General features: G+C 38.5%; 1 protein-coding gene across 3 annotated transcripts in view; it reads left to right on the top strand.

Annotated features, from left to right (window-relative positions):
• Nucleotides 1-23,447, top strand: part of LOC130427279 (rho GTPase-activating protein 6) — a 39,651-nt gene that overhangs the window by 462 nt on the left and 15,742 nt on the right. The window contains exon 1 of one of the 3 annotated variants that reach the window (XM_056754605.1): nt 18,374-19,108. The exons of 1 other annotated variant lie outside the window; for it this stretch is intronic. In XM_056754605.1, coding sequence (XP_056610583.1) covers nt 18,635-19,108 — 474 coding nt within the window. In that variant the 5' untranslated portion in view covers nt 18,374-18,634. Of the gene's footprint in view, nt 1-18,373; nt 19,109-23,447 lie in introns of those variants that run through there. One more of the 3 variants, XM_056754603.1, reaches the window with a different exon arrangement.

The raw sequence follows: 23,447 nt of genomic DNA, 5'->3' as shown, positions 1-23,447 counted from the left end.
TACGTTGTTTGGCTGGATTTGGTGAATTTTTTTAGGCATTTGTCAGCTTGTGTTGTAAATCCTTTAATTTACACAATCACATTGTAATTAACTTAAATAATTTTCACAGTTTTCTATTTTATTATAGAGGTTACTAGTGGTTAAAAAGTTATTTTGTCCTTCTCGGAGTTTGGCTGTTTGTAGGCTTTCTGAAGGTTTACTAGAGTCCTCAATAGGTTTGTGAATATTTAGGTTGACAACTTATCTATATTCTTATAAATATTTGATCCTATCTTAACTAATTGTGATTCATTTGAATTTTAGGTTTCTAAAAGGATCATTAACCAAAGCGAACTAAAAACAATAAAATAATCATATTTTTTTTGAATGCATAAAGATTTATAATCAATACAATGCATTGAGAAACTGAGTGAATGGTTACACCCCTGAGCTTTTACCATGTTATTTGTGGTGTTAAAAATGTGGCCTTGATCAGATAAGGATTGTTATAAACGTGATAAAAGATTCTTTGCCTTGCTGAAGTTATGAGCGTTACTGTGTTGTCCTGACAGAATATCAAACAGCCTCATCAATAATCTCAATGTGATTCAGAGAGCGGCATAGAATCAGAAATTGGGACAGAGGACATTGAGGAGACATTGTATAATAGCTCACTCTGTCACAAAGCAACAGTTTAATATTAAAATGCCAGCGTTGGTTTGCCAAGTTATTGAAATGCCTCCAAGTGCAAAAGAGAAATAATTGCCATTTGGTTTGTAACACTTCTGAAGAAAATTGGCTGTGCCTAGATAGAAATTGGCAGTGTGTTTGGTTTCTTCAGCTCCAAATGTTTCTTATGAAACAACTAGTTTTGTGTCTAAATTCTGAAGAAGAATCCGTGGTATGATACCAGTAAACTCTCCTGTGACCTGTGCACATTCTGAATTAAAGGTCACAAATGAGATGCTTATCAAAGAGTTCACATTACCATAGTAATACTGGGCTTTTATTATTATCAAATGGGCCTTTTTTCTTTATTAACGACTGTGAAAAGCGTTTCACTCAATCTTAGTTTCTGCCTTTTCTAAGTGTTACAGCAATTTATTTAAAGGAAAGCGAAAGATAAAAATCAATCATTTTAATTTGTCATTCATCTCCATTTTTGTGTCCGGTCATATGTTATTTAAAAGCCTCTTTGCAGCGTATCGATATCAGTCAGATGACCGGTTAAGATCAGTACAGACTATATATCACAGACAGGTTAGTATTTAAATAACGGACTGTAAATGTATTGTACACGCACTTAAGGGCAGTGCTAATATTTGTAATGCGTGTTATCGATGCGTTGAGGATATATGTGATACCGTGCCACAGGATGGAAAGCCAACACCGGACGCTGTAATGCATTTACTTCTTCTGGTGGTTTAGTAATTCTTCTTAAAATTAAAATAATTAACTAACGACTGGATATAGTTTAAATATTATTAGTGCATGGAATATATAATGCCAATGTGTGTCAGACGTACACTCTGTGGGTGTGTAGATTAAGTGTCACGATGAGTCAAATTTGGACTTTTCCGTTTTAGCAGCAGATCAATGTATTGAAGGGTTTTCCGTCAGTGATGAGAGAAGCAGTCAAACATCATCGTCTCTTCTGATCATATTCTGTCCGTTTGTCTGTCTGTCTGTCTTTATTTTTTGCTTAAAAAACAATTAATAATTTATTTTTAACTTGTTCAGAAATGGAAAGCTCAGAATAGTTGACACAATATTTAGGTCATGATAAGCCCAAAGCATTTTAGACAATCATCACAAACGCACACATACACACAATCTTATAGTGTTGTGTATTTAGAGCTCTGCATATACTAAAATGCATGTCAGTCAGACACAAGCGGATGGGAATATTAAGGTCAAGAAACGCGGGCACATGGACAGAAAGCAGCTTCTCTCCGCTCGGTGTGTCCTCAACTCTTCCCTAGAGTCAAACCAACTCATTTCATTCATTCATCAATGTGGAGTCTTTAAATCCGTCCCAGCTTAAATTCAGCAAATACTTGAGCCAATCTGTTTCATGTTTCGTAGTATAGAAGATGTGAAGACAAAAGCTTTCTCCAGATTCAGTTCACTGTTAAATTTCATAATGAAAACAATGTCTCCACGCAAAAACAAATCTCAACAAGTTTAGCTTTATGGTTGTTATGCAGAAGATAAGTTATAATGTGTGTTCTTTTGATTGTGACTGAAAGAGTCTTCATTTAGTGTTCCTTCGAGTGCTCTGAATCTTTGAAGGATTTTCATGCAGACTCCACACAATCATTTTTCTTTTTGCAGTATGTGTGTGTAAAACTGTGTGACAGACATTTCTCAGTCTTGATATTAGTCGGTCATGTTTGCATTTCTACATAAAGCCTCAGACGAGATTTTGTAAGCAAGAGAATCATTGATTGAATCATTCCATACTATATAGTAGGCAAAAATGAGTATAAGTCATGACAAGAATGTCCGAAACCTCAGTATGCAAAAAAAGAGCATGCGAGAAATACCCCGATGGTCTAATGCTTCCGCCGAGATCTGTGGGTGTGGATCGGATGGACACTTAACTATCCCATGATGCCACGTGAGCTGAGCAATGGTCAAACTTCAAAGAAAATCAAATAAATATAGTGAAAAACTTCAAGGCGGACTTCCGTTTCTAATGTAAGTGCCAATAAATTAAGTTCTTTTGACTAAATTATGTTTTTATCAATGCTCAAGTGTAGGATGTTGTTAATACGTCATAGATCAAAGAGCATCACATGGCATCCGCCATAAAACATGGCGGACGCAGTATCCATATTCATACTGCTCCCAAACATACTATATAGAACGTAACGTTTTAATGGCCGATAGGTACTTATTCAAATTCAGTATGTACTGTCACAGCATGCCATTTTGGACGCAGCCTGAGAGAAAACCGGTGTCATGACAAAACCGGGTCAATACCTGCTTAACACACAAAACACATCACTTTTGATATTTTGAAATTACTATCTAACTAATTATTATAGTAAATAACTAAAACAGTAAGCCTGTAGCCCGGATTATGTACTATTATATGAAGCATTTACTGAAAAAGACAAAAAGGTCATTTTAACGAAGTTCTAGTGGTATAAATCGATTTTCTTTCTGCTTACCTAGCAGATGATGTGATTTTGTATAGTATCTGTTTTCAGAAAACCATCTTACAGATTGTGAAACTTTCTTTTCTTAATAATTCATCATTCACTCCCGTTTTTCTATCCACACCTGTGTCACCTGCTTGTGTTCATTTTGAGCTACTCTGTTCACAACGTTCTTTCATTTGAAATCTTGAGCACAGTCATCTCAATAACAGGGAATATCTGATATATCAGTCAGCTCTTGTCAAGTGTTCATCTGCACTAAGAACAACTGAACGGTGCTGAGCTCATCAGACCATTAACACATGTGTGTTTAGATGCTTTGCACTCTTTGCTATTGTGTGTATTCCTCATGTGGTCAGGTTTGTGTGCATCATCATCAGCGTTCGTGACCTGATCATGGTGTTTAGTCTCTTTAACTATAAAAGTAACAATATTTGTGACACTTCAACAGTACACAAAAAAAGTGAACCTCTTGCTAAGCCCCGCCCCTTTACAGTCCTGAAAACAATGGTGCTAAAGGTTCATTATTGAATCGCAGCCTGAGAAAGGACATTTTAAGATACGTGTATCTGTAAGAGTGTATTGCTTTGACTGTCAAATTTCTATCGGCTGGATGATTCAGTAAATGTGGTGCAAATGTCAGCAAAATGAGGTGGTAAAAATTAAACGGATATTGTAATCGTGTCAGCTGGAATGAAGTGTGATGTTAAAGCATTTATCTGTCATTTGTCCTCAAATAAATTTCTCGGTAACATGATTATAAACCGCAGAGACTGTGAATAATGGAGTCAAACACTTTTCACAGACAACTGAACGGAGAGAATTTATAAGTGATGACATTACAGTAAAGCACAGTAATAAAGGGACTGTTCATCCAATAATCATTTACCAAACCTCCAGTGGCTTCAGACCTTTGTTCTGATGAACACAGAGAAAGATATCTAGAAGAATGTTCTGGAACATCATTGCCTACCATTGTAGGAAAAGTACAATATTTGTTTACTATGGTAGTGAACGATGTCCCAGAAGTGAAAATTGCTGACATTCTTCCAAATATCAGGTATTGAAACTAATTTGAAACAACTTGAGGGTGAGTAAATGACAAAATTTACATTTTTGGCTGAACTGTCCCTTTAAAGGCTTGGTGTCCGATTCCTGAATTACGCTTATTAAGACAAAGTCGGGCCGAGACAACCTTTTAGCCAATCAGCAGTACGGTGCACAGGATGAACATTAGTCTAGCCGAGCGCTAACGAAAGCGAAAGATGGGGGTAGAGGTGTGTCGTTTTTGGTGATTTAAACATCAACCACGGCTATGAGACTTTTATTCAACATACTGTGACATGAATCAGCACGCAAGTGAATTAATGTTTTTAATATTCATTTTTCTTGGGGCAAATTTTAAGGGTCCCTAGTGGTCACACCAATATGAAACATGCCAGACATCCACAGATGTGCTTCAGGAGAGAGCAAAAAATATTTGGGCAATTCCATGAAAATGTCAACCTTACCATGAAAACACCAAGTTTTTACCAAAAGTTTTTACTCTACTAACAGCACAGATATCAACATGTGGTGGTTCAGATATCCTTGTGAGGTCTCTCATTTGTTAGTGCCATTTTCAGGATTGTTACGTGATTTTCATGCGTCCATTTATGAGGAATATGTAGCGTTATGGACATTAAGTTAGTATCTTATGTTCTATAAAGCGACATCCTTTCTCCATTTGGGAATAATTGCTTCAGGATTGTGCTTTTTAATTAACAGAAATCCTACAAAGATTGTCGTCTCCCAAAAACCGTGTCTTTTTTTGTTACAACCATAACGCAGGTTTATTTCAATTCTTTCTGATGTTTAAACTCTATCAACAAGGGTTCAGTAAAATATAAACAGATGGTTCAATATAATCATAACAAATTCATTCTCTGAGCATTTTTATGTCACGTCCATAAAGCTGGAATTGCCCACATGAAGGTTCATATCATGTCTGAGACGTTGATGTTCTAAAGGTTCTGCCGGTGTGACAGCTGAAGAACCTTAAAAAAGAAGTGTGTTTTGGGTTTCTCCTGGATGTCCAGTGTGTTCCTGTATAGCTGATCTGCTAAAACACGCGTCAGCTGAACAAAGGTCACGGGTTTGAATCCCAGAGATCACAGAAACCGATCAAAACCGATCAGTTTATTTCAAACGCACTGTATGTCGCTTTACATTAAGTATAAATGTAAGCATTTGATGTCTGAAGATAAGCATTGAAGTCACAGTCCTGAAAATCTTCTGCAAACATGCTGAAAGTTTGGATTCAGGTGGACATCAATCCACATAGAGAAGTCAGCGTGTTACACAAAGGTTTAAGATCAATCGCAAACTTACTGTATGACCGTGAAAACATCGAGTTCTTCGCTGGCCTCCATGTCTCTGGCGGGCCGTTGCTTGTTTTGTTGTCCCTTCAGTAAATCCCGCAAGCGTCCGGTCCGGTCCTTTGTGTCTCTCTGTCGTGTGTTTCAGATGGGCATCTTACAGTCACAAGGAGCCAGATAAAATGTCAGCGTGTGAGCTAACCTGACCAACTAACTGTTCTCACGGAGACTGTCCCAGTCTGGATGTGGGGGTAGTGCCTGGAGGGAGGGAGCGAGCGAGAGAGAGAGAGAGAGAGACACATCGTCTCTTCTGCTTGGGTAATGAAACTCCATCACATTACGGGCCAGCGCATCAGTAAGCCACAGGGATCAATGCGGCAGCTGTCCTCTGATTGGCCGACCGCTGCAGGAGGACATGTAGTGCCCGCAGTAGAGACGTGTTCAGATGCTCCATATCAACACTCACTGTACAAATCACTACTGATCGTGTGTCTCATGAAACATCAAGTCTGTGATTTGTGCACCATCAGACTGGAAATGTTATTGCTCAGATGTTTCTCAGGAGATTTGATGAAGTACTCTGTTGTGTTTCATTTAGGTATCAACTTGGTCTCCGATGTTTCTCTTCAATTTGATGTGAAATATTCGACTTGATCTTCAATAATATTGACTTTCGATGACAAATCTGAGCTCAGCTTGACACATTGTTGACGTCTCATCTAGGGTTGCTCGATTATGACAAAAACCATAATCACGATTATTTTGGCCAATATTGAGATCCAGATTATTTAACACGATTACTCATTTCCTCTATGAACAACATAGAGAACAGAATGAAACTTGCCTTTTAAACTGTGAATTCAACTGAAAAAATATATATAAATGAAAAAAATAGCACAGCTGAACCATGTGGAAAGGTGTGCGCTTTATGTGCGGTTAGATAACATTTACAAATATATATAATCCGGTGGATTTCTACCACGAGAAAAGAGAGGATCCATGCAAAATGGAATGCGGCACAATACTTTTTTACCTCCATTCTTTAGTTTTTGTAATTGTTGAAGGCCAAAGTTGACAAATACAACTCATGTTCGATTAATTGGAAAGCTCTAATCTCTTCCGAAACTCTCAGGACAGAGACATTTATCAGATTTCCGACTTTTTTTTTTAAGGTGACGAACATGAAACCTTACGGGACAGGTCACACAAAAAGGCAATTTCTGTCACCATTTACTCACCCTCAAGTTATTCTTAAACTTTATAAATGTCTATGTTTTCCTAAACACAAAGGAAGATATTTTGAAGAATGTCAGTAAGCAAACAGATCTCAGGGAAAATAAATAGTATAGCTGAGATCTGTTACTTACTGACATTCTTCAAAATATCTTCTTTGTGCTCAGCAGAACAAACACATGTGTAGAGCTCTAGATCTATCTGAGCGTTAGTTAATGATGACAGAATTTGTTTATTTTATATTAAACTGGCCTTTTAAGCAAACATTTACATTTCCTCTGATTAATCTCGTTGATGTCAATGAGAAATAATTGAGATATTAAAGAGATCTGAGGTTTGTCTTATGTGTAGTTTCCTCCAGCTGCCGTTGGTCAGATTTTCACCCCGTTTGATCAGATTCATTGTGATGTGTTTGTGTTGCTGACGCGGCGCTCCGTCGGTTCATCTACAGGAACAACGCGAGCAAAGAATGATCTGAGACTCCGCAGACGAGATGATAACAAACACACTGATGTTGAAGAAGGTTTAGGGTGTGGTTGTTTTTCGGTTTGGTCCAGAATGTCTGCGCTCGGCCCAGCTACACCAATTATTCATTTAAGAGTCATTGGCTTTCCAGGTAATGGAACAAAACACCTGAAGGAGACCATTACAAAGTGTGGAGGTGCTGTGATGATATTAGCGTAATATAATCATGTAATTTCTTCCAGACTAATCAGATCTTCTATAGATGGTAAATTGTAAATGGACTTCATGTGTTTAGCAGCGTTTAACAGAAGTTGAGAGCACTTTACACGGACTGCATTACATTAACACATCCACACCAGAGGTGATACATCACCACCTGAGACTGAGATCCGCACTAATGCAACTTCTGCTGCGTGATGTACAGTCCCAGTTGCTCCCAGTTTTTCTCTTCTTGTCCCCTTTTGATACCAACATACAGTGTTTGACGCCTCCTTCAACCAAATCATCTCATCATTTATTCTCCCCCGTGTCCTCTCATCACAACTGAACATGACTTCTTTTCTTAAGTTAAAGTAAAATACATTTTTATGTTAAAGGTGTAGTTCACTTTTAAAATAAATGTTCATGATCATTTTCTCTCTCCCATGTCATCCAAGATGTTTGTTTTTGTTTCTTCTGTGGAAAAGAAATGAAGGTTTTAGATGAAAACATATAGTGACTTCAACGGACTCCAAACTGACAGTTTCAGTGCAGCTTCAAAGGACTTTAAACCACACTAGACCATGAATAAAGTTCTGTATTGTATGTTCCGCTGATTACATCATTCAGATTCACTCATCTGGCATTAATCTTCATGATTATTCATATGTATGTTGATGCATGAAATCTGCATAATGTGACCTTACGGTGAGTTCTGCTGCAGTGTATCATCCTGAATTCAGTTATTTTATTGTCTAAAGATCTGACACTGTATTACAGAATTCTTTAATATGAGAAGATAAAAGAAATGTATGTTAGTGAAGTCATAAAAAGAGCTGACGCAGACGGCTAAAGTGATTTATCTGCAGGGCCGCAGCTTTACACGTCACTATTATTTTGCGCTTCCTCATGTGTGAAGCAGATGAAGTCGTCCATTACTTATGAAGTTTAATGCGGATGGCACACAGGCATTCTGGGAACTCTGAGAGCGAGCGAGATTATGTAACGCAGATGCTCAAGCAGTTGACCAAATGAAAGTGTAGAGAAGCTTAAACTCAAGAAAGTGATTATTAGAATTCTTTTTATTTGGGAGGAGTTAAATAAATATTCAGCAGGACTTTTATCTGATATTGTTTGGGATTGAGACGCTACGTGTTTAATATTAAAACTTTGTGTAATATAATGATAATAAATAATATAGCTTTTATGTTTATATTTAATGAAATCCATAACACATTATCAGCCTTCCTGTTAGTTTTACAGCATTTTGTGCTTAAACGTTCATTATTTTTAATAATTACAGAAACACCAAATGATTGTTTTGGTCGGTGTAAATTCATTAGCTGATAGCTTTTATATTTTGCTGAATATAATTTATTCCTTCACTGTTTAAACGTAGCTGAAAAACGATTTATTATTAATGTGACAACTTACCCCCACACGGTTACAACATGAACCTCTATTGGATCAGATTGTGTTTTGGTATTTTTGGCTGTAAATATTCAGTAGCTTCTCGGCAGAAAGGGTTTTAATGGTTTATGGTTATGAATTGTGTGCTCTAGAAAAACCTTTTTGATCACACTATGTAATTCCTGTCCAAACCCTTTCAATAACCACAATCAATATTTGTACTTTCATTGTTGTTTTCATCCCATTAATATATGAAGGATGACCTCAAAGAGCTCTTAAACACTCGGTCAAATATAAATAATATGATAATTTTCCTCTGAAATGAATATTTAACATAAAGAGGTTCAGTCATGACAGAACCCCAGGGCAACGGAACACAGCATGACCAACAGTGGCCTGCTTTTCCATCAAACACACACACACACACACACACACACCAGGGGGTTGTGAAGTGAATGTGTCACTGAGGATCAATAGATGGAATATTCAGTGATGTGTTTGTGTTCATCAGTCAGTCTTTCACTTGAATGTCTGCATCATCTCTTTACTGTATGTTTTCTATTATAATTGAAATATGCAAATGAAAAAGCAAAAATTTAACAATATCTAAAGAACTTTTGTGCAGAAGCTGCAGTGATACTCCTGCACTGCTTCAGGGCTTTACCATGTTCTGGGTGATTTTAGGATGTTGCTATGTGGTTGCTAGGACGGTTTAGGTGGTTTCCTGGGTGTTTTTCTATGTTCTGTGTGCACGTCATGGTGTTCTGAGGTGGTTTCTTGGGCATTTTCCAGCCCAAAAAAACGGCTGACTGGAGAGTGTCTCTGACCTTGTGTTTGTGTGTATTTTGTGCGTTTTATTGTTTGGTGATAATCATACTATGGTTGTGTGATGTCTACTTAATTGGCATCGGATAATAACGACAGTGAAACATGGCGATAGGCGATGACATTGGGGGGCGGGGCGAGGCGGGCATTAAATCAGTAGATGGCCATCTGCCAAAACATTAAAAACAATTAGATCAGGGCTCCAGACTGCCACGAAATCGCATTTTGCGACCAGTTTTCAAAATAGCGTGAACCTTTTTACAAGTAGCCTACTCGAGCATGTACGACCTGCAAATTGGGATTTTCTTCCAGTTGTTATTGTATGTGGAAGACGAGTAGATCTTGAGCCCTCAGTGTAGGCTGTGTGTGATCAGTCAAGTGCGCGGGTCATCATGGACATGCACAGTTCAGGTCCTCATTGACAAGTTAACAAACACACAACGTGTGCGTGTTACTACGATTCATTGTTTGCTTTCACTTTCGACATCCGTCTCAGTCTCACTGTTAGCCATCAACGATGGAAGATGTCTTCATCTATCGCCTAACTCTAAATCATACAGTAGTGTGCAAATTTCTTTAGGCATATCAGGTGCCCTACCGAAAACAAGCTTAACAAGAAATAAAGCGTGTAGCGTTAGTTCTGGCAGGCCACGTTAGTCAAGCTTGCATCAGCTGATGCTCCTCTACCTATCAAAATATAACACGATCACAGCGTTTTAAAATTCATTCAGCTAATAGCAACTTACCGTTGCTCAGGAACAAATTGCCCTCCTCCATCTACACTTTACATTTACAATCGGGACTCCACTTCTGTTATTCCTTTTTATACGTCTCAACTACATTTTAACTGTGTGTTACACTTACATGTATTTAGGAACCAATGACATCTGCATCTCCAGAAGCAGAGACACAGGCAGAGATGGTGAGGTCATCTGGCTGGAAAGAGAAACAAAGCTGTGTATCATCTGCATAAATGTGGTATGAGATCCTTTGTGCCTTAATAAATGGACCCAGGAAGGTGGTGTATATAAAAAAGAGGAGAGGCCCAAGATCTGTTCCCTGTGGAACTCCCGTTGTTAGCATGTTTTTATGAAAAAATTCATCAAAATATCTCACTGTGTATGTGTTTCTTTTCAAATGTCTAAATTTTGTCACAATTCTGTAGTAGCAACGTAGGTTTTTCAAAACACTTCTCCATTGGTTAGCCAAACAAGTAGTCCCACCCACAAATCACATCATTGGCTGATTGGCTCTTGGTATATTTGTTATAAATAGAGAACGAATTAAAGACACTTCAGCATTTACATCACTAGAGAAGAGCTGTTGTGTGTTTCCAGTGACATCACCAGATGATGTAGTGCATGCTGACCTGTATGACATCACATTCATCATGCTTCCTCGGTTGCTATGGTTTCAAATCCGACTGTCCTCAAACTCGCTGTATCACTGCATGTGACTGTCTGTGATAATTCTGTCGCAGCTGTTTTGCACCAGATGTGCATGGCCTCACATTTACACCAGCACTTTACTCCAGATCTCTGACAGGAGTGAGAAATGAGAGGATCCTGTTACCCTTATTGATTCTTTCTCTAATGTCCACACATTTCTCTCGCTGGCCGCCAGCAGCAGCCGCACACAGAGAGTATTGGGTTCACAGTATCTAGCAATTATGTGAAACGCGGGAGAGAAAATCAATATGCTCACGGAACGCTATTAACGTCAGAAAAAGAGAAGGAGACTGAGGTGAGATGCAGAAATCATGTGTGAATAAACCTGGGAAAGTTTGGTTTAGAAATAATATGGATTATATAAAACTGTGCTTTTTTATGTAACTTTTTATTATCAAATATATTTTTATATATGTAAATTTATTTTTCAGCAAAGCTTTATAGAAGATACCTTTGCATAAAGACAACATTTTGTGTTATAAACCAACACAATCTCATGGAAACTTGTAACTTGCTGTACAATGTCATTTACACAATTTGGTAGAATCTGCTTTATTTAAAGCGATGGGTTGGGGGTGGAGTTAGAGGCGGGGCTTTTTTCCACTACCTTAAGTCACCATGAAACGTAAATTGTAATTGACTTCTTTTCTGTATCATGACATTTTGTTACAATCACCAGTTTGAGTGTCCAGCAGATCTAAATGTGGGCAATCCATCCCTCACCTTTTCCACACATTCAGGACTTCATTTCCCACAAACCCCTGCTATAGACTGATTACTACCACATCACCTTGATAATCTAAACCCTGTTCATTGTTTTATTCATTGTGAAGTATTGTTTCTCCTGACAGCATTACCAGTATTTTCCCTTGTGTACCTGTGTTGTGACCCTGCCTGGATGTTGTTTCATGGCGTGGCTTCATTTTGCTCTTCCCAATTTGGATGGTATGTTGTAAATTGGGCCTGGAGGGGAGGGCTGAAAATGCCTGACCATTGGACAGTGAGTATAGTCGTACCTCTTTTTTGATGCTTGCATCATCTGGTGAATATTTCCCAAGAAACAGATAAACTGAGAAACTACAGTGTTTAACTTTCACTGCACTCAGTTAATAAAACAAACACATAATCTCCCCCCAAATCTCCCTAGAGAAGCCTTTACTTTTAGTAAACATTGTGATACGTTTTTGTGGGCGGAGCTTAGGAGGAGGCAGAAAGATGCATCTGACCGCATTACTCATGCTAGGTAGCACGTTTTGTTAGCTTCCTCTTTGACCGTGACTAGAAAAAATCAGATTAAATTTGAACATGTAAGGTCACTCACTGTCTAGGACTAAAGACAAAGCGATGAAAAACAGTTTTTTCTTGTTTCGTTTCTGTCCGAATGCCCTGTTGAAAGCATATGCTGGTTTGGAATGTTTTGATTGTGGTTTCCTGATTTTTGCTGGTTTAAGGTCGTCAAAAAAGCATCAAAACATTGATTGGACAAACGTAGGATATTTTTAAGAGTACATAACATGAGATCATGAAAATGACATTTCATAAGTGTGTAATGTTGGTGTGTTTGAAAGTAAGCAGTCTGCCAAGTAGTTGTTGTCTTGGAAAAAAGGGAGTCGACTCTGAATCACACAAACAAGTCGTCCCAAGTCTGATTCGCCAACCGCTGACGATTTACGTCACATATAGTCCCGCCTACGTTTTGCTAGGACTGACCGCTAGAACTTCACTCTTTTCCCCCAAACACTGTCGCTCGGGAGCCTCATTAAATGGTAGACCAATCACATCAGACTAGACCATCTAACCAATCACATCAGACTAGGCCATCTGACCAATCACATCAGACTACGCCATCTGACCAATCACATCAGACTACGCCATCTGACCAATCACATCAGACTACGCAATCTGACCAATCACATCAGACTAGACCATCTGACCAATCACATCAGACTAGGCCATCTGACCAATCACATCAGACTACGCCATCTGACCAATCACATCAGACTACGCAATCTGACCAATCACATCGGACTAGACCATCTGACCAATCACATCAGACTAGACCATCTGACCAATCACATCAGACTAGACCATCTGACCAATCACATCAGACTAGACCATCTGACCAATCACATCAGACTAGGCCATCTGACCAATCACATCAGACTACGCCATCTGACCAATCACATCAGACTACGCCATCTGACCAATCACATCGGACTAGACCATCTGACCAATCACATCAGACTACGCAATCTGACCAATCACATCAGACTAGACCATCTGACCAATCACATCAGACTAGGCCATCTGACCAATCACATCAGACTACGCCATCTGACCAATCACATCAGACTACGCAATCTGACCAATCACATCAGACTAGACCATCTGACCAATCACATCAGACTAGGCCATCTGACCAATCACATCAGACTACGCCATCTGACCAATCACATCAGACTACGCAATCTGACCAATCACATCAGACTAGACCATCTGACCAATCACATCAGACTAGACCATCTGACCAATCACATCAGACTAGGCCATCTGACCAATCACAACAGACTACGCCATCTGACCAATCACATCAGACTACGCAATCTGACCAATCACATCAGACTAGACCATCTGACCAATCACATCAGACTACGCCCTTTGACCAATCACATCAGACTAGACCATCTGACCAATCACATCAGACTAGACCCATCTGACCAATCACATCAGACTAGACCATCTGACCAATCACATCAGACTAGACCATCTGACCAATCATATCAGACTACGCCATCTGACCAATCACATCAGACTAGACCCATCTGACCAATCACATAGGACTAGACCATCTGACCAATCACATAGGACAAGACCATCTGAACAATCACATCGGACTAGACCCATCTGACCAATCACATCGGACTAGGCCATCTGACCAATCACATCAGACGAGACCATCTGACCAATCACATCAGACTACGCCCATCTGACCAATCACATAGGACTAGACCATCTGACCAATCACATAGGACAAGTCCATCTGAACAATCACATCGGACTAGGCCATCTGACCAATCACATCAGGACTAGACCATCTGACCAATCACATAGGACTAGACCATCTGACCAATCACATAGGACAAGACCATCTGACCAATCACATCAGACTAGACCATCTGACCAATCACATCAGGCTATGCTAATAGAAAGGAGGCGACTAGTTTTTTATCTTTAGTGTTTTGAAGTTAATTGCCAAAAATGTTGATGATGGTTTCTGTTCAGTCTGCACGTTTTATTGCATTTCACTATAGCTGTCGTCAGTGTTTTTGTTTGGCAATGGCAAAAGGAATGTGTTAAAATATCAAATTGGAGACCATATTCTGTCGATTGTGGCACAGAACGACACAACAAGATGATATTTGAAAATCCTTATGTTGCCAAATCTATGCTGGTTTGTATTGACCTCCAGCTATCGCTGTGACATTGACCGTGAAGGATTCTGTAGTCCATGATATAAACAACACTGGTTCAAAAGAACTTTTTTATTTCGCATATATAATTAAATTATAAATCCAGGTTTAAGCTTTCAGTTCAGTTCTATGTGTTCTGTGGGTTTTATATTTTTATTTGATTTTGTGACGTTTGAGTCATGGAAAGAAACTGGACCAGTGTGGTTTATGTCTTGAAATGGTCTATATTTCACAGGCTGCCACGGTTTGAGTGACTGTTTGTCAGTTCATGTGTGTTCATCTGGCATGTGTCCTGTGTGTGTGTGTGTGTGTGTGTGTGTGTGTGTGTATGTGCGAATCACAGCCCTCACACCTTAATCATGCCAAAGAAATGCCAGCGTGATGTGTCTTCTGTTATCAGCGACAGACACTTGAGTTGCAGCAAATCATTCATTTCATCATTTCCTTTAGGTTAATGTTTGTGTTGAAATAAAAGGCATTATTTACTCAAAAACAAGCGTTCTATTCTTTACTTTCACACTTGTGAGTGTGCTGTCATTTGAAGAATAATTCAGTTCGTTTTTATAGCTTTTATAAAACAGCGCAAACACTATAAAAGTGTCTCATAATCGCTGATCCTTTGACTCATGATGAAGGTCTTCTGACGTCTTACGTCGCATCATTCTTTATTGACTGTAAACACACTAAACAAAACAAAAGCCACAAAGACATACAGGGCATTCAGGCATCTTATTTATGTTCCATAGAAATACAACAGCGTAAAGGAAAAAATCAGATATGAACACGAGTAAATAATGACAGATTGTGAGGTGTTCAGTGTTACGGAGAACTGAGAGCTGAATCTTTTTTTAGCCGTCATGTTTCAACCTGAGTAATTGTATACTGTCATGAGGAACTGCTGCGGTTTACAGCGCATTAGGCTACTTTTGCTTTTGTGAGTCTGGAAATGCATCCGACGCATTTTATTGTGATGCACGAAGCTCTCAACCGGTATAAATCCATGTAAAATACAAATTATTGTTTGGGAATAAACATTTTCCAAATTTTAAGACCTTTTATGCATTGTACAATGTTGCTGTAGTTTTGCAGCACGTTTGCCAGTAATTTACTGTAGATTGAATTACTTAATACTTCATTTTCTATTAGTACTTTTTTCAATTTGAGTAAAACTTTAAGTAGGTGATAGTGTACAGGCAGCCGGTTGTTATCGCAGAAATAATCCCCGGTAGTGTGATCAGGACGTGAAGCGGAGGGTCTTGTATGACACTGAAGGGGTGATTATTTGCATTAACAGCCGGCCTGCTTGTACATTATCCTGCTTATTACACGGCTACTTGTCCCATGAGATAAAAAATAGAAAAATTTATTATAGCTCATTTTTACCGAATGCAGACCATTCGCGAGGAAAAGCCGTTTAGTCTCGGTTTTAAAGTAAGAAACGACGTTCAAACGTCACAAACATGCAAATCGGTTTAATCATTTGTAAATATAATGTCATATATGTTATCACAATACATATTTATAATTATTTTATGTGTAATATTAAACGTCCCCTCTTAAAATGATTTGCAGTTTCCGGTTGTTATTAGTTTTTAGAAAATAACAAGCGACTGGCCAATCAGAATCAAGCATTCAAATGAGCCGCGTAATAATCGAAAATTTAAACACTTGACTTTTGAGATTCAAAATGAGCAAGAAGAGACTGACACAGAAACAAATGACATTCTTTCTGAGCCTTTTTGTCTTGTTTTATAGTAAACTATTGAAAAGTTCTTAAATTACGATGCATTTGCCTAACAAGAATAGTGATCAGAGATTTATATTTTACATTTATGCATTTGGCAGACGCTTTTATCCAAAGCAACTTACATTGCTTTATCCTATACATTTTACATAGGTATTTGCAATCCCCTGGGATCGAACCCACAACCTAACACAATGCTCTTACCACTGAGCTACAGGAAAACTATATTATCCTGCTTATATTTAGTCTAGAGATATGTAGTCTTGTTTTATGAAAGAAAATATGGGAACTGGGTAAGTTTATGGTTATAACAGAGTTGTAAATTAAATCTACTGTAAATTACTGGCAAACCTGCAGCAAAATTTGAGCATTTGAGGGCCGGTTTTCCTGACAGGACTTAACTTTAGTCTTCAGTCAGACTAACTGAAATGTTACAGGTGCCTTGCACTGGCGATCTTAAAATATATGGGTGAGAGAGTTTTTTCTTTAGCAATGTGTTTTTTGTTGTTGTAAAGATTGTTTAAAGTAAGGCCTTGTCCTAATTTAAGATAATCCCTTTCCAAGAAACCGCCCCTTTAATTCTTGGAACTTGCAATAATGTAGTAAAGTGTGACAGTAAATCTGTCCAACAGCGACTCTCAGTGTTTAATGATGGAATTGCAGTTTACTGGCAACCCGTCACTTCTCATAAACAGGGGAGATAAACAGATAGAAAGTTATTCGTTTAGTTTTGATGTCAGAGATGCAGGACAGATCTCATAAAGATGAATTAAACAGGTGTTTACGTCATTTTAATGAATCACACGCAGCACATCACCACAGCTGACAAATAACACTTATACTTGTAATGTTTTGTGTTTTAAAATAAAGAAAAATGTGTATTTAGCCATATTATACATTTAATTTAAATTAATAGATATATTTGACATACTTGTTTCAAGTTTTATCATCTAGTTTTCTCAAATGTTTTAAGGTTTTGTATTTTTGTTGTAAATTGCGGCATTTACAAACAAACACTGTCACTGTACGCATTTTCATAAACATATTGATTTCATTCAAAACAATTTTTTTATTCCTATCGCAGTCTAACCTATGAATCGATGTCTATTTGCAGTTAAATGTCCAAAAAGGAGAAATATATTTTATATTTACAAATAAATTTGACAAATATTTGTGTTGGTTTGATATCCGGTATATTTATTGTGTGATAATATCGTGCGTGCCGACACAGATTCACTTCTTATGCTATTGTGTTTATTGTGTAATCCGTCTATGTCTGTTGAGCAAGATTTCAGATGAGAAATACACAGAAAATGTAATGGTATTATGGGTGTGACTGCGGTCTCTATTTCTTTATCTTCACTATTTAAACCTGTTCACTTGAAACACCAATTTAATGTCAAGCCCTTAATGTAAATTCTTCAACTTTTTACAGGCTTTTTTAGGTTTCCAGGTTTAGCAAATAAAGTCTTGAGAATATTTAATAATCCAGGTTAATCATATAATTTCTATGGATTTAAATCCGTATGAAATGCTAAGTATGTGTTTAAGGATTGAGCAAAATATATCTTAATTAAGATGTAGATACATTTTATCTTAGATTTAAAAAAATGTGTATATCCCTTAATCTTGACTTTATGAAGATTTTCAAAAAATGCTTTCAGTTGCACCCTCACATGTTTACATTCACAGACTTTAAAGGAACTCATTCAAGATCTTTATCTGCGACCAAGATAATAACCTCTCATCTGGAATCTCTGGGGTAAACTTTGGAAGAATATGTTTGCAGATCTAAAGTTAAAAAATCTCTTTGTGGCTTCTCTCAAACTTTTATCACCTGTTTTTTAATAATCAATTAAATATATAATTAACCTAGAAATGTCTTAATTATACTGTGATTATTTTAAAGAAATAATACTTTTTATTCAGAAGTGCAACATTGTGAAAATCTGTTGCAATAAATCTCAATCGAAATCGTTTAAAAAGTCGTTTTAATTTGTTAAAAGGTATTTAGATTGTGGGGATGAGACGGGAACCTCCCTGGATCACTCCCTGAACATTCTCTACAGAAATCCTTTACAAGTAAGATTAACTCCCACTGAAGGTCACTGAACCACACACACATGCACACGCAAGTTGACTTGTGTTTTTGTTCAGACACACACACACACACACACAGCGGCTGCGGGGCGGGTGATTGAGGTGCACAGCGCCGCGCACAGGCGCGTTCACAGATATAGTTGAGAAACTTCACAGACGCGCTCCTTGGCACGACTCGTGGAAACATTTACAGAGGAGATGGATGAGAAAACACAATTCGCATCATTTCAGTTCGTAATGAATGACGTTTAGATGTAGTCGCGTTTCCTCTAATGGCTTTGTCGTGCGCGTCCGCGGCCGTTTTTGCGCAGTGATGTCCGCGCACGGACTGTTGAACAGCGTTTTCTCGTGCTCGCCATCGGCCTCGAAGACACGCGCCAAGAAGAAAGTGCGTCAGACGCGCAGTCTGGATTCCGCGCTGATGGGAAGCTGCGGCGGGTCTGGAGATCACCAGAGGTCCCGCTGCTCGACAGGTGGCCAAACATCACCCGAAAGCCCCAAACCGACCCCGCGCGTCTCCACCTCGAGCTTATCCGCATCTTCGGACGCGTCGTCCTCCCTCAGTATCCATCATGACTGCAAAAGCGGCAAACGCAACGCGTCGAGGGACGCGTCGCTCAACCTCGCCGGATCGAGCAGCATCTTCTCGCCCAGAAAGTGGCTTCAGAGGAAGTTGCCACATTCGGAGATCTCTTCCCACAATAATAAAAGTGAGGTAAGACTACAAAAATGCGACGGGTTGAAACTGGAACTGCTGTTGTTTACACGTTCAAGATGAGCGCACCAGTACGAGTTTGTGGAGGGCACTTCTCAGAAGATTAGTGAAGTTTTATGCCTTCAAATGTTAAGAAATGCAAACCTGCGTTTCATGCATGCTTGTAGAAAAGGACAAGTTAATGAAAATCTGATTCTGAAATGAAGAAATGTTTCATCAAGCCAAGTGTTAGTGTTTATAATTGAAACATTGTGTTCTGCAACACGGCTTTAAAGAACCATAGCAACTTATTACAACTCTGAATTCAGTGTGGTCAAGGAATCCCAAACAAATACTTACCCCAGAGGTATAATAACTGAAGATATTGAACAAACAATGAGGTTTACTGATCCAGAGTTTATTAAATGTGCTTCCTCGAGCCATTGAACGTGACACTCAATACCATTCATTGTATAAACATGACAATAATTCAACGTGCAGCCCTTGGAGACAAAGGTGCCATGTGCTAAATAAGTGAAGAGAATTGAATCGATGTTTTCAAATTCACGTCCAGCTGATCTCTGTGGATGAAATTGTAAACTGAAGTGTATATATGAATGCTGTACCTTGTAAACATGACTTTGACTTCTGGAAGTTGTGCGGCGCCAGCCAATCAGATTGGATCTTGCAAACGTTTGCTATTTTTGAACCGGACGAGAGGCTCTGTTCTACCTGAAGAGTTTCATTCATTAGCATTTCTCTTCATCTCAACAGCATCTCTGGAGAAACTGCAGCCTGTGTGTTGTAGAATAAAGCCAGATGAGACGACACACGTTCACTTACAACATTATGCTAAATTGATCTAATTTACATTTATGAAGGAAACTGTTCTTTACAAGTGTTGGGTTAGTGATGTGCAGTTGAATACTTTGTTGTTGGAGTTTTTGAGTGTGTTAGGTCAGAACTGAAGGGAAGCATTGTAAGGTCATGTCGTGTTTATTTGTGTTGTGCGAATGCATATCGATTCAGAGCAGCTTTACAAACAAGGATGTCTCCGTGTGTTCAGGGTCTTTAGATCGAGTGAAGAACTTTACGGCGACTTTAGCAAGAAATAAACTATAGGATGTTGAGGTATTTAAAAGGAAAACCACGAGAGGAACCAGACTCATATGTCAACATATTAAAGTCCATGTGAGGATAATGAACATCTCTTTGTGAAGAAGTGGAATGATGCTGTGACGGAAAATGTTTGTCTTGCATGTTTCTGAATGGCATAAAAGTACTGAGCCATTGTGGAGGTTTAACCTATTTGTTTGCCATTTCATCTCCCTCAAAGATAAGGAAAAGTTCACCCAAAAATTAGAATTATTTCATCAATTATTGACATCATCATCCTCGTGTCATTTTAAACCCGAACACGACAGAAGATATTTTGAAGAATGTCGATATTCAAACAGCACTGACTCCATGAGACATTTCTCAAAGTTTTGGGTTGAACTATCCCTTTTTTCAGAAATGATATCATGCCCTGAATAGGTGTTTTTTAGCAGTTTGCCAACAGTGAGACGCACCAAATTTGTCTTTGTTTGTGTGCTCCTGGTCCTCCTCCGGCGGGACGTTGGGTTAGAAACAGTCACCTGACCTCTCTGGAATCTCTAGTTTATGTTGCTGTTCTCTGGTGTCAACAAACCAAACTCTATTAAAGTCTCAGTGCATCGGAAGGTTTTTTCTCTAGTAATCCGTCAGTACAGCCGTCTCTCCTCCAGTGATGCTGTTACTCATGTGTGGTCACGATTGGACTCAAGTAGGATGTTTTTCATCAGTTTTCCGTTGACTTTTTCCTGCATACCTTGTAACCGTCGTAAAAGAAAAGCAAACATTTCTTGGCATCATTTAGATGTTTAAGTCATTACTATGGTAACCTATGGAGAGACACCAGATATAGACGAGACGGTCTGAACGAACGGATCTCAGCCACAGTTTTCTCACAAATGCCAGTGTTTAGCTGCGGTTACTGTAGTAAAACATGCTTCATTTATAGTGGCCCTGGTTTAACTGTAGTCCTGTGGTTTTTGGTTTTATTTGTTGAAAAATCACGTCTGATTTTGGTCACGGTCTGAACATTTATTTTATCTGACTTTTTTAACGCTCGAGTAGGAACGATGTTCATTCGCTCAGAAAAAGATAAGTTTGATGTGTTTTGGTTCTTGAAGTCGACCATTTCATGGTGAAGAATTTGAGTTGAAGGCTTAACAGTGTTTAGATCTAGAAGAGAAGTGGTTTAATGTGTCTCGCTTTAATTCCGCTTTTACTGGCTTGCTTTGAGTCATTTTCAAATACATCCCCATTTTTGGTCAAATTGCCCGTTTCTTCATGTTTAGACTCACCGGGACCAAATATAAGCACCTTTAATGTCCCAAAATACAGAATACAAAGCAGATCATTACGACTGATTTCTGATGGGATGAAACCACAATCACATGGGTTGTAAAACGCTATTTAATTTATTATTAAACGTGCATTTACAAGCTGAGCACTGTTCTGGTTTACATCAACTGCATGTCTATTTCTAATTTCTTCTCATATATACACTCACATTTTTTATCAATTTTACAGCCGTTTTATTGTTTTTTAAAATCTAAAGATGTATTTGTAATCTTAAATTATTTGCATTTTACATGAACAGTATGTCAGCAGGTTATATTAGTGCTTCCCAAAAATGTTGAAAGCATGGCACCCCTTCTATTCTTCTTTTAAATGCATTTTCAGTAACTAAACTTGCATGCATTCCTCCATTCATATATACATATACATAGATCAATTAAATGCATATTTAGGAAATATTTACATGTATTTATTTATATTTTCCAATAATTAAAATAATATATAAATGTTTATTCATTTGAGATATTTCTTAAACATATGCATGTGTTTACGTGTTAATAAATACAAAATTATTATGCACAGTACGCAGATGTATATTATGTAAACACATACTTTTTTTCTGGATGCGAGGAATCGTTTGACAGCACTTATTATAACGTACTGTTTTATCTTATTGTTGATGAAGATGTTATTAAAATCAGTGATCTACTTCATCCTGTGTGGTTTTGAAAGTTAACCAGTGATTTACCTACAGTTAAACCGTGGTATTTGTAGTCAAAGTGCTTAAACAAATGGTACTTTAATAGGTGCTCGAGTCATGATAGGAACGATGGGGTTTTTCTGCAGTTTACTCTGTTAAGAGTATAAGAGCTGAGTGGCGTTCTTGACTAAAGTGACATCTGGTTTACATGAAGTTTCCTTCAGCTTCTTTTTCTCACCGCGGAGCAGCGTGACCTGATTTTTTGGCAAAGCGAAGCGTGCACATAGTTCTTCCCACTGGAGACTGTCAGCGGAGCACAACAGCACTTCAGCGAGACCTCTCGTGCTTTCAACATTATCCCAACAGTTTACCTCTAATAGACGGGAAACCATCCCTGAGAGATCTTTTTCGCCGCGTTTATCACACATTACTGCTCCTATTGTTCAGATGTATGAAGTGTGTGCCATGTTTTACGAGACTCCGCCTCCAAAATAGACTTTCTTTCAGGCTGATGTCATCGGGCCTCTTAAGATGTTTAGCCCCTCCCACAAAACGCAGGCTTTTCACAATCTAGTGGAGTTCACAACGTTGTTTATAACATGTCTATTAGAACTACGTCACATGTTTGAACGCTCTTAAAGCGTCTTGTTAACTTCATTCGTGATCTTATTGACTCGGAGCTTACAGAATATCCCGGCATTGATTTAACACAATAAAGAGAAGAACGTCTCTGAACGGTCGAAGGTTAGATGTGTGTGTGAGATCTGACTCACTTCTAAGTGCTTTCATCATCTTTGGCCGGTGTGTTACTCCATGTTTTGTGAGATGATATTCTTTGCAGAATTGCGACGTTCATCTCCGACCCCCAGCGCAGGAAAGATTTTAACCAAGATGAAACAAGAACCGCACGTTACATGTGTGTACTGTATACGGTCATGAAATAAAGCTCATGTATGAGCTGTGGTCACACGTCATGACTTGAGATGATCGAAAAAGAAGAGCGCTTTGAGTTTGAGTCAAAACTTTGCTGTTTCTTTAAAGAGAAACACATGATTGTTTCGGGCAGAGCGGGATCTTTCCTCTCCTGCAGCGCTGGGAGTTTTCAGGACCCCAGATGAGCTGTTGAAGGTTTGTTTGCTTTCAGATTTGCTGGCCTGTTATTTTTTGCCCTCCGGCCTTTGAGTAAACCGTTCCATGTGTGCCAAAGACATTCTGCTCTCATTTCAGTCTTTACGCTGGAATTCTGAATTCATTTAGCCCACTTCAAATGTCTCC

The sequence above is a fragment of the Triplophysa dalaica genome, chromosome 8, assembly GCF_015846415.1.
Source record: "Triplophysa dalaica isolate WHDGS20190420 chromosome 8, ASM1584641v1, whole genome shotgun sequence".
In the NCBI taxonomy this organism is placed as follows: Eukaryota; Metazoa; Chordata; class Actinopteri; order Cypriniformes; family Nemacheilidae; genus Triplophysa; species Triplophysa dalaica.
The sequence above is the reverse complement of the archived record's forward strand: the minus strand, read 5'-3'. Positions and strand labels throughout refer to the sequence as shown.